The sequence below is a fragment of the Carassius auratus genome, chromosome 47 (genome assembly GCF_003368295.1).
Source record: "Carassius auratus strain Wakin chromosome 47, ASM336829v1, whole genome shotgun sequence".
Classification (NCBI taxonomy): Eukaryota; Metazoa; Chordata; class Actinopteri; order Cypriniformes; family Cyprinidae; genus Carassius; species Carassius auratus.
In genome coordinates, this window is record NC_039289.1 from 15017229 (window position 1) to 15029915 (window position 12687).

The 12687-nt window shown below is 39.2% G+C and overlaps 1 protein-coding gene across 2 annotated transcripts in view; it reads left to right on the forward strand.

Moving 5' to 3' along the window:
- LOC113065208 (serine/threonine-protein kinase MARK1-like) overlaps window positions 1–12687 on the forward strand; it is a 46737-nt gene that overhangs the window by 16527 nt on the left and 17523 nt on the right. For both annotated transcript variants that reach the window (XM_026236466.1, XM_026236467.1), the window contains exons 4-9: window positions 5489–5537; window positions 9117–9182; window positions 9271–9341; window positions 10923–10979; window positions 11074–11310; window positions 11482–11601. In XM_026236466.1, coding sequence (XP_026092251.1) covers window positions 5489–5537; window positions 9117–9182; window positions 9271–9341; window positions 10923–10979; window positions 11074–11310; window positions 11482–11601 — 600 coding nt within the window. The remainder of the gene's footprint in view (window positions 1–5488; window positions 5538–9116; window positions 9183–9270; window positions 9342–10922; window positions 10980–11073; window positions 11311–11481; window positions 11602–12687) is intronic.

Below are 12687 nucleotides of genomic sequence, written 5' to 3' on the forward strand. Positions count from 1 at the left end.
GAGATATTGGCGACTGATTACACATTCCATGTATACAGGAGTAACTCTCTCTGCTCACGCATGTAAACGGGTTATCCCGAATGTTTCAGAAACCCAAATAGTGACCTTAAACCGACCATAACCTGAATTTTAACAGCATGTAAACGTAGTCTGTGCTTCAAGAACCACTACACACAGACGAATGCAAGACATGGGTTCAGCTTCACATTCCTTGTGTCAAGAGACAGACAGCGTCAGAAGCGTCCCTCTTCAGAAAGGACTGGACTGCTGCTGAGTGGTCCACAGTTATGTTCTCTAAGAAAGTAAATTTAGCATTTCCTTTCTAAATCAGGGTCCCAGAGTCTGGAGGAAGAGAGGAGAGACACACAATCCACGTTGCTTGAGGTCCAGTGTAAAGTTTCCACAGTCAGTGTGATGTTTTGGGGTGTCATGTCATCTGCTGGTGTTGGTGCACTGTGTTTTCTGAGGTCAAAGGTCAACGCAGCTATAAACCAGGAAGTTTTAGAGCACTTCATGCTTCCTGCTGCTGACCAACTTTATGGAGATGCAGATTTTATTTTCCAAAAGGACTTGGCACCTGCACACAGTGCCAAATCTACCAGCACCTGGTTTAAGGACCATGGTATCCCTGTTCTTAATTGGCCAGCAAACTCGCCTGACCTTAACCCCGTAGAAAGTCTATGGGGTATTGTGAAGAGGAAGATGCGATATGTCAGACCCAAGAATGCAGAAGAGCTGAAGGCCACTATCAGAGCAACCTGGGCTCTCATAACACCTGAGCAGTGCCACAGACTGATCGACTCCAGGCCGCGCCGCATTGATGCAGTGATACAGGCAGAAGAAGCCCCAACTAAGTATTGAGTGCTGTACATGATCATACTTTACATGTTCATACTTTTCAGTTGGCCAAGATTTCTAAAAATCCTTTCTTTGTATTGGTCTTAAGTAATATTTTAATTTTCTGAGATACTGAATTTGGGATTTTTCTTTTTTATAATCATCAAAATTAAAAGAAATAAACATTTTAAATATATCAGTCTGTAATGAATTAATATAATACACAAGTTTCACTTTTTGAATGGAATTAATGAAATAAACTTTTTGATGTTATTCTAATTATATGAGCAACACCTGTATATTTCAAATTAATGAAAGGTTAGTTTTATTTCCATACTGTGAATTATCATGTCATTTGAATATGTTAAAGAGGCCTGTCCTCCATTATTTGTTTGATGTTCACATTAGAATTACTTGAACTGATGGACAGTGAGGTTCTCAGTGAAACCTACACTGATCTCTTCTGCCTGACGTTTCGACAGTAAGATTAATGACCTCATGGTGAGGTGTACACACACACACACACACACACACACACACACACACACACACACACACACACACACACGTCTGTAAATACAGTGGTTTTACCTCCTCCCCCAACAAGGATCATCCAGTTGTGTTTCCATATTGATAAAGGTCTGACGTCCTAAGTTCTGGTCCGGTGTGTTGACTCATCCAGAATCAGGGTTGAGTGATGGAGATGCTGGTTCTGCTGGGATCTCACCCAGCTCCGAGCGATCAGGATTCAGTGCTAGCGGCTAACTGAAGCATGTCCGAGAGCACTGCACATCCATGGTTCTTTTATGAGCTTTTATACGAGCACATCTTCTCTCAACCAGCGTTTGATGGTTTCTTAAATGGATTCTCATTTAATCGCCATTTTGAATAATTAATAGGCGCGGTCTGATGACCTTTGTGTTTTCTTTGCTGATTTTGAAGGGTTAAAATAACAGGTATAATTTGTCAAACACGGCTTAGTGTACTTTTATCGGAAGCTGAAAATATTATAAAATTAGACTAAATCTTGCTTAATAATGGTTATGATGTGTAGAGATTTGTGAATCATGGGCATTTGAAGGGGTCATGGCGTGCCTTTTTTTAAATTATTTTAATATGTTCTTTGAGATTTACTTATAACGTTATGACGTATAATTATATCATTTGGAACCTGAAGTAATTTTTTTTTATATTAATCGGAATTTCAAACCCTTATTCGTGTTATTTTGTTTTTACCATACACCACACAATGTAAATATGAATTAAACACAAACAATTTTAAATGCAAAAGTTCTAAATCTTACACATATATATATATATATATATATATATATAACAATCTTAGATATACTGTACACCAGAAACACACATACGGTTTTACGAGTTGTGCATTCTGAAATGCACATTTACACAATTTTTGGTGAAATATCACAGGAGAAAAGGTCCATCATCTACTGTATTGTCAGCGGTGTAGTGAGTAATAATCAAAACTCAAACAAAAGTAATTTTCAAACCAGGCAGCTTCCTTTTGCATGAGAAATCTTGTAAACTGATCTAGAGCCGGACAGTTACGTCAGAAATCAGTTTTTCAGTGTTTCTCATGATATTTTTAGCGTTGCACTATTGGAGTATGCAGTTGGTCATAGTGATGTTCACTTTACAGTGTAATCCGTCCTGAGTGGGTTTGTTCAGCTTCTGAGGACCAGTGACAGGAAACAGCCACGTCGTGCCTGCTCGTGATCACGTCTTCATAACACACACACACACACACACACACACACACACACTACAGGAAATGACACGCTTGTCAGTGTGTGACTGGAATGTTACTGTGGTTTTTAGAATTATGGCTGTAAAAATAGAAGCTGATATTTATTCTTAGCAGACTGGCCAAAAAAAAGCACAGCTTCTTGATTTTCCTTTTCTCCTTTTATTGTTTTTGCCAACTGTTCAGAGGACAGGGACGACACATTACACAGGACAGACAGAGGTCAGAGGTCACACGTAAAGAGACATCTCTGCTCATTAGATCTCCTACAAACCTAATGAAAAGGGTGATTAGAGAACACAGTAATTCACTTGTTTTGTTAATACCACTATAATATGTGCTGCTTCGCTCAAGTTATTTTAATTCTACAGTTACTTCCATCATCATAATGTCCCAGACGGGTGAGAATGTGATCACATCTATCAAAGAATAACTGTTGCAAGAAACACTGTTGCAATTTAGCTTAAATTAGGAATTATTAATTTGGGATCAAATGTTGATTTATAATTATTTATGTATATTGTCTATTTTTTTTCTGCTTTATCAACAAATGATAAATAGGGTTTGGCTTGGCTATTGCTGTCAACACTAAAATCCATGTGGTAACTTCCTGCTATACTGTAGAAAAAGGTCCAAATGAGGCAGACATTTGATGCAGTTAAAACCAGCTAATGACTGACTACAGTACAGACATTTCTACAGTACATATCTAATAGTTTCCGCTCCAAACAACATTTATACATTTTATTGCATTTTATAGAGATTTACTTTTAAATAATTTTGTAAGATAAAAAAATAAGAAGAGTTTGCTGGACCATTTGATGTTTGTGTGTTTTTCATGTGTGGTGTAATTCCAGAGTCTATGTATGGAGGTGTTTTCTAGAGTGAGATTCCCACACAGATGTGTTTGTGATGCCTGAAGAGGCACACCACAGAACAAAGGCTTTATCGTGAGAGATTGATCTGTCAGACTGTATTGTTAGGTGTTTCCGTGGTGGATGGAGCTGATGGGTCACTCTAGCTCTCCTGTCCTTCAGACGGCCGCTGGTCACTTCCACTCTTGATGTGACACTGTGGGTGTTTTGCACAAATAGGTTACAGATCGTTTTTCGTATTTTAATTTAAAAGCAAAAAAGGCACTTTAGAGTAAAAATTTACTGAATGTCAGACACTATTATCAAACATAGGCTTAATTAATTGTAGAAAAAATTTACAAATTTTAAACATTTACTTAATTGCCAAAGAATGTGATATTAAAAACAGAATTTTAGCAACTTTAGTGTAAAGGCGATTAAAATAATCATGAGAAATAATGAGAATTCTAAGTTTTTAGAATTAAGACCCAAACTAATCAGCCTCTACGGGCTTAATTAAAAATAAATGCACAGTCGTATTACTTGTATAAGTGCTGAAATTCATTTAATTTAATTTAAAAGGTTTATTACAATAAAATAACAATCATAAAAATTTATGTAAGCCCGTGTCTGCCACTGAATAAAAAAAAAGGTTATTGCGACTTTCTCACAATTCGTAGTTTTTTTTTTGCTGTTTGCGAGTTTGTATCTTGCAATTCTGAGAAATAAAGTCAGAATTGTGTTATATGAACTCACAATTCTAAGAACATATCGGTCCTTTTATCCCCCTCAAATTTTGACTTTATAATTCGCAGTTGTTCGTTTATATTACGCAACTCTATGAAAAAAAAAAAAAGTAAGAATAGTGAGATTAAAAGTTGCAATAACTTTTTTTTTTTCAGTGGTGGAAACCGGCTTCAATGCAAATCATATATCTGTATATTTTGATCTCCCATCCTGTTCCCGTCTCGTGTCTCAGTTTGATGTGTGACGACATGCTGCAGAGCTGGATGCACTCTTTCATTCATGCGGCACTCATTCACAAAAAACGGCCTCCTGTTGTTTTGATTGAAAAGAGAGAATTGGTGAGGAGCCCTGAGGAGAGCGTCTGTGTGTATGGGAGCTTCTCAGGACAGAGAGACACTTCCGGCTGCTGTGCTTCTAGTTTTTGACTGCAGATTATTTCACCCATTTAGACCGGAAACAACTCTGATTGACATGGAAAGCATCCAACCACAATGTATTTTTTGTATGCGATGTCTACATCTGGGAGAATGTGAAAACAGATATATTCAGGAGAGATGTATGGTATATGTGCTCATGAATATTTGATTTACTTGCTGCTGAGTGCTTCTCTTGAATATATTTCTGAATCAATGCCATGAGCCTTGCAAACTTTGGCAAAGCTAAACGGTTTTCCTAAAAATTGCTCATTGTAGCAACATGATGCCTTCTAGATTCAACATTATAACAAAGCTCTTGCCATTTTGCAGTGTGGCAGTAACAAACTATTTCTATAACTGTGTTTAAGTACATATAGTACAATTTTTACTCCACAATATTTCACCATAAAACATATTCCTTTTTATCTCGACCAGACAAAAGAGACAAAACAGTAATGTCTGATTCATGAACAAGGTGATTTTTACAATGAACCTGATGAATCACACTGAACATTTCTTTGTGAATTGGAAGTGAGTTACTGATTCAGTGATCCGGTCAGAGTCATTCTCCATTTAACAGCTCACTGAATTGTTCATATCTGACACAAAATAGTGGAGAACTTTAGAGCTTTTGCACCACTGATGGTACAAGAAGTATATTGTCGAATTTGCTGAAGGTTAAAAGCTAGTTATTGCTTAAAAATCATATTGTACCATAGTACGTTTTTGATATTGGCTGAGACGAAACAGAGTGTTTTGGTTAAATATCAAAATGTCACAATTCAGAATATGCAGGTAACCATACATTAAAGCAAAATGATAAATATGTTTTCTCTAATGCTGTTTGCTTCTACTTTTATCCACAGCTCTTTCGTGAAGTGAGGATCATGAAAGTGTTAAATCATCCTAATATAGGTAAGACATCATGCTCAAATTCATCCTATTCCACATTCTACACATTCCACAAAACCACATTCTGGACTTTATCATGTTATCACTGCCGGAGACACGCTAATTTCACAAGGCAGACTAATTTAGAGTGGTTACAATCATCCAGGTTTATATCACGCTCGAATTTATTTGATTTGAATTGAATATTTACACTGAAGCTCGCAGCCGGCATCTATGGTAAGGGGCATGACATTTCCCAAACAAGGCACCAAGTGCTGTCAATCACAGCACACACTGGCCCAGCCAACCAATCACAGCACACACCTACCCAGCTAACCAATCACAGCACACACCTACCCAGCTAACCAATCACAGCACACACCTACCCAGCTAACCAATCACACCACACACTGTCCCTGCGAACCCATAACAGCACACACTGGCACTGCTAACCAATCACAGCTCACACTGGCCTAGCTAACCAATCACAGCACACACCTACCCAGCTAACCAATCACTGGACACACACTGGCCCAGCTAACCAATCACAGCACACACTGGCCCTGCTAACCAATCACAGCACACACTGGCCCAGCTAACCAATCACAGCTCACACTGGCCCAGCTAACCCATAACAGCACACACTGGCCCAGCTAAACCATCACAACACACACTGGCCCAGCTAACCCATAACAGCACACACTGGCCCAGCTAAACCATCGCAACACACACTGGCCCAGCTAAACCATCACAACACACACTGGCCCAGCTAACCCATAACAGCACACACTGGCCCAGCTAACCAATCGCAACACACACTGGCCCAGCTAACCCATAACAGCACACACTGGCCCAGCTAAACCATCACAACATACACTGGCCCAGCTAACCCATAACAGCACACACTGGCCCAGCTAAACCATCGCAACACACACTGGCCCAGCTAACACATAACAGCACACACTGGCCCAGCTAACCAATCGCAACACACACTGGCCCAGCTAAACCATCACAACACACACTGGCCCAGCTAACCCATTACAATCAAAGTGGTTACAATCATTCAGGTTTAAATCTCCCTCAAATCTCTGGCCCTGCTAACCAATCACTGGATGCACACTGGCCCTGCTAACCAATCACAGCACACACTGACCCAGCTTACAAATCACTGGACACACTGGCCCAGATAACCAATCACAGCACACACTGACCCAGCTTACAAATCACTGGACACACTGGCCCAGCTAATCAATCTGAACACACACTGGCCCAGCTAAACCATCACAACACACACTGGCCCAGCTAACCCATAACAGCACACACTGGCCCAGCTAACCCATAACAGCACACACTGGCCCAGCTAAACCATCGCAACACACACTGGCCCAGCTAAACCATCACAACACACACTGGCCCAGCTAACCCATAACAGCACACACTGGCCCAGCTAACCAATCGCAACACACACTGGCCCAGCTAACCCATAACAGCACACACTGGCCCAGTTAACCCATAACAGCACACACTGGCCCAGCTAAACCATCACAACACACACTGGCCCAGCTAACCCATAACAGCACACACTGGCCCAGCTAACCCATAACAGCACACACTGGCCCAGCTAAACCATCGCAACACACACTGGCCCAGCTAACACATAACAGCACACACTGGCCCAGCTAACCAATCGCAACACACACTGGCCCAGCTAAACCATCACAACACACACTGGCCCAGCTAACCCATTACAATCAAAGTGGTTACAATCATTCAGGTTTAAATCTCCCTCAAATCTCTGGCCCTGCTAACCAATCACTGGATGCACACTGGCCCTGCTAACCAATCACTGGATGCACACTGGCCCTGCTAACCAATCACTGGATGCGCACTGGCCCTGCTAACCAATCACTGGATGCACACTGGCCCTGCTAACCAATCACAGCACACACTGACCCAGCTAACCCATTACAATCAAAGTGGTTACAATCATTCAGGTTTAAATCTCCCTCAAATCTCTGGCCCTGCTAACCAATCACTGGATGCACACTGGCCCTGCTAACCAATCACTGGATGCACACTGGCCCTGCTAACCAATCACAGCACACACTGACCCAGCTTACAAATCACTGGACACACTGGCCCAGCTATTCACCTGAACACACACTGGCCCAGATAACCAATCACAGCACATGTCATATTTCAGAAGGGGGGCCTTAATTTGATACTCGAACTATTCGAGCTGTTCATGCCAGACTGGGGAGAGAGGTGTTGTAATAATGCATGTAAAAAATAAAGTGTTCTTCGAACAACCTAGTAATGAGAGCCTGTTGTAGTACAGCCCCAAAGCAAAATCAAGACTTTGTAAAAAGAGCATAATAGGACCTGCTAACAGGAAGTAATGTCTTCCTTAATGTCTTGTTTTAATACACAGCTCGGTTTCATCTGTGACATGGCACTTACCCTCTCTTTTCTCTCATTCCATTTGTATGAGATGTTAACTGGATTATTTATATTCTTAATGGAAGGGAATCACAGGAGAGTCGTTCAGACGTGCTGCTTTAGCATGATTAGCTATGCGTGGCTGATGTCTGACCAGCTCAGCTCTTTTGTGCCTTTTTGTCAGCACAAGACTCTGTTTTCAGCTCTGTATCGATTGCCATGACTGGCTGTTTCTGGCGTGCCCTTTCTGGGGCCTCATGCATGTCAATGCTGGCTTCTGATTGACTGAGACTGAGCTGGATTTTAGATTAATCAGACTAAAAGCTGTGATTACCCACCTATCCCTGACATTTTTTTCTCTCTTTTTTCTGAACACACAAACACACACACACACACACACACACACACACACTGCATTAAAGACTGCATGCAGGAAGCAGTCAACTGAATGACAGAAGCTCTTCACATACTACAGTACACTATGAAATGGAAAGACACAGGGAGCTGTGTGTGTGATGTGTTTGTGAGCACATCTCCACAACAAGCATCCCTGATGTGTTTCTCCATGTCATAGATGAGTTCCTGAGAGAAACAAGCACAGATCAGATCTGTCCTCATTTCAAACAGCTCCAGCACTCAGCTTTGTGGGGCTAAAACGGTGTCAAAAATGAATGTATTTACAAAATCTGATTTGCAAAAACATTTACATTTACATCGAAAAAATACATTTTATAAAAGCAAAGCACAATCAATGAGTGCACAGGTATGATTGTACGTTTGTGAATCATATTTTATTTGTTCATTTTGAGACTATTTTAGCTCCATATTGTTTGAAAATCTAGTGTCCAGTTTGTTTAATATGCCCTTGCAGTGTACTTTAAAACTTAAAAGTATATTTCTAAAACACTGTATTTGCAGATAACATTATATTAAAGAAATAATATTATTAAGCCACTTAAGTGTACTTAAAGAGATACTCTTTCATGAATGCTTCTGAACACGCTTAAGTAGACTTTGTAATAATGTCAAATTAAAAGTTTTCTTTTTTTTTTAGTGCATTTTTAAATCATTGTTAAAATCATATTAAGGTCAAAAAAAGACTTTTTATTCAAGTTTTCAGCTTAAGATATTGAATCGCTCTCTGCATCTGTTTCTCTTTTCCAGTTAAGTTATTTGAAGTGATTGAAACAGAGAAGACGCTTTATTTAATAATGGAGTATGCAAGTGGAGGTGAGTGTGATGGAGAGGTGAGAGACATATTTAATATCACTATCAGCACACATCATGTCACATCTCTGAATGCCTCTGTTCGTGTCAGGTGAAGTGTTTGACTACTTAGTCGCTCATGGGAGGATGAAGGAAAAGGAAGCCAGAGCAAAGTTTCGGCAGGTGAGCCGCGTACAAACTCTACACACATCTGCATTGAAAGTCTGCAGAGATTTAAATCAGCTATCCAGAGGAAATCATTACTAGAGATCAAAAATAGAGCAAAGTCATTTGACCTTTCGAATAGTGATTGTGTTAGCTTACTGTCGAACTGGGAGAACAATCCAGTGTGATATTTACAGCAGCTGTTGACAGTGGATGGGCTAGTTTTTTAGATAGGTATTTACTTCTCTCCCACAATGCATTTCAGTGCAAACAAATATGGCTGTGCAAATACACATTTGCTGATCTAATCAACGATCAAACATCATTATACATGTATTAAATCACGAGGTATGTTTATAAAACAATATTGGTTATTTCGTAATCTAGTTTAACATGAATTAAGTATTTACTATGTGCCAGTTTTATTTAGGTTTTCATCTTTTCCTTCAGTAGTCGACCTGGCATTCCAACTTAAAATGACAAAAGTGAAAATTTAATAAAAAAATTGTATGTACATTTTGCATTAATATGCAAATATATTAATGCATGCTTTTTGGTTTTTAGTGTATATATATATATATATATATATATATATATATATATATATATATATATATATATATATAAACAACAAACACCAGTATTTAATTTTGTAGCATGGAGTACAACTGCGTTATACCGGAAGTACTTTTTAGCACATCTCTGATTCATTGAAACAGATATTTTTAAACAATTAATTAAACAATTCACAATTTGAATTAAAATAATTGTTTCTTTGAGTAAAATATTAGGCAAAGTCTGTGCATTTAAATTGACATACTTTTTGATCTTTTAGTACCTGGGTAAATATTGACATTTACTCATATATGTTGGTTTATATACATTTAATTAGATTAATTACATTTATTGCAGTATTTATCGCCTTAGACATGTTCATTCTGCTTGAAATGATTTGGTTTAAAAGATGAAATGGAAAATAAAAACATCTATATAAAACTGCATCTTTGCAGTAACTGATTTAGTATTTGACATTAAATGACACCTTTTTATGAAAGAAAGAGAGATTTCTAATAGTCATGTCATGATCAGTAAATACACTGGAGATCTTCTTGTCTTCTGACCTTTAATGAATGTTGACTCATGTGAATAGGGTTTAGTATGGAGCACACACACACACACACACACCCTCTAGTGGTGATGTCTGTCAGGCTTCCCTCTGATCAGCTGTTCGTCTGATAACTGTGAATGAACAGACACTAGTTAGAGTTCATCGTCAGTGTGTGGGGGGAATTAAACCCCTGCTGTGGTGCAGTAATTAACGGACCAGTGTTAGTGGTGCTTCACTAGTGAAGGGCAGTGAAAGCCCCAGACTTCAATCGCTGCAGCACAGCTCACTGCAGGTGGTGATTAGTGAGAATATAAGACCCCAGGCTGACTCTCTCTCAACTACAGTGACACAAACACATGCTAAAATATCCATCTAGCACATGACAACATGTCGTGAATTTGGCGACTTTCTCAGCTTCTATTCGCAGATAATCAATAGAGCTGGATTGTGTAATGATGTAATTATGTGACTGTGTGTGTGTGTGACTACAGATCGTGTCTGCAGTGCAGTACTGCCATCAGAAGAGAATAGTCCACAGGGATCTGAAGGTGAGACACACACACACCGTTTAGTGATATGTGTTTCATTGATGTCTATGCAGACCACTTTGGTACATTTCTTTGGGTGTCTCTCTCTGTAAAGGCTGAAAACTTGCTGCTAGACGCAGACATGAATATAAAGATAGCAGACTTCGGCTTCAGTAATGAGTTCATCATCGGGAGTAAGCTGGACACGTTCTGTGGCAGTCCTCCGTACGCAGCTCCCGAACTCTTCCAGGGGAAGAAGTACGACGGGCCGGAGGTGGACGTCTGGAGTCTGGGGGTCATCCTCTACACCCTCGTCAGCGGCTCACTTCCCTTTGACGGACAGAATTTGAAGGTCATTTGTAGTTATATTCAAACTGTTTGCTTTAAAAATCCACTGCTCTATCATAAGGCATATGTTTTTATATAGTTAACTAAATGAGAATACAGTAAGTTTCCCTACAAGCCTATTGTTCTGTCTGTGTGTGCTGTGTTGGGTCCTCACTCTCACTCTTGGTCCACACAGGAGCTGCGAGAGAGAGTTTTGCGAGGGAAATATCGTATACCGTTCTACATGTCCACAGACTGTGAAAACCTTCTGAAGAAGCTGTTGGTGCTTAATCCAGGCAAACGTGGAAGTCTAGATGTGAGACTGCTCTGCACACTTCACACACCCGTCTGAATTTATACTTTTCTCAAATACAAGATGTGACGTTTCATGCTCTTTTCCATACAGCCAAAGCATTCTGTGAACAGGGCAACTGTAAACACTGAAAAGGACAAAAGCACCATACAAAGTAGTAGAAACTTGTTTTGAAATGAGTTCAGTGCACTCTAGATAGGTTTTCTATATTATTCCTCTAGCAGTCGCAGGGTTAACGCTGCAAGCAGATTCACCTCCGTTTCATCTGCAGCTTATGAGATTGCTTGCTCAACATTTAAATAGTCTGTTTCAGTGTTATCAGTTCCTCGACACCCTCCTCCTCCCCAGCACCACCTGTCTGGATCTGCTGTGGAGGACATTATATATGTCTCTGTGCAGTAACTTGTCTTTTTCAATGTTCACAGCAGCATGTCTGTGTATGTTTTCGTGGTAGCGTCCCAATACTGCCATTTTCTAACATCTTCACCCTGGAGTCCTTAGTTTCTGCCCCATACAATGTTTTTTGTCCCCAAAAAACATTGTATGGGGCAAAATTATCGATTTTTCTTTTATGCCAAAGATCATTAAGGTATTAAGTAAATATCAAGTTCCGTGAAGATATATTGTAAATTTCCTACCGTAAATATATCAAAACCTATTTTTTGATTAGTAATATACATTGCTAAGAACTCAATTTGGACAACTTTAAAGATGATTTTCTATTTTTCGTATTTTTTTGCAATTGATAGCTTATTTATTCAGCCTTCAGATGATGTTTAAATCTCAATTTAGAAAATTTGACACTTAACGCAAGGTGTTGTGGTCCAGGGTCACAAATATTAATATTTGATTCCATTTCCAATACAACAGGTAAAATATGGCAAACCATTTTGGGCAAACAATTTAAAGGCGAAGACATAAATATATTGCTTTTAAAAGTACCCCTGCTTTGAGAAAAAGTGGATGTTTCATAATAAGTAAAGTAATTAATTTAGTTACAGGACTAAAATTCTAATGCTTATTGTTAATTTTTTTCACTAGCAAGAGTTAAACCCTCAACCCTTCATTTGGCATATATATATATATATA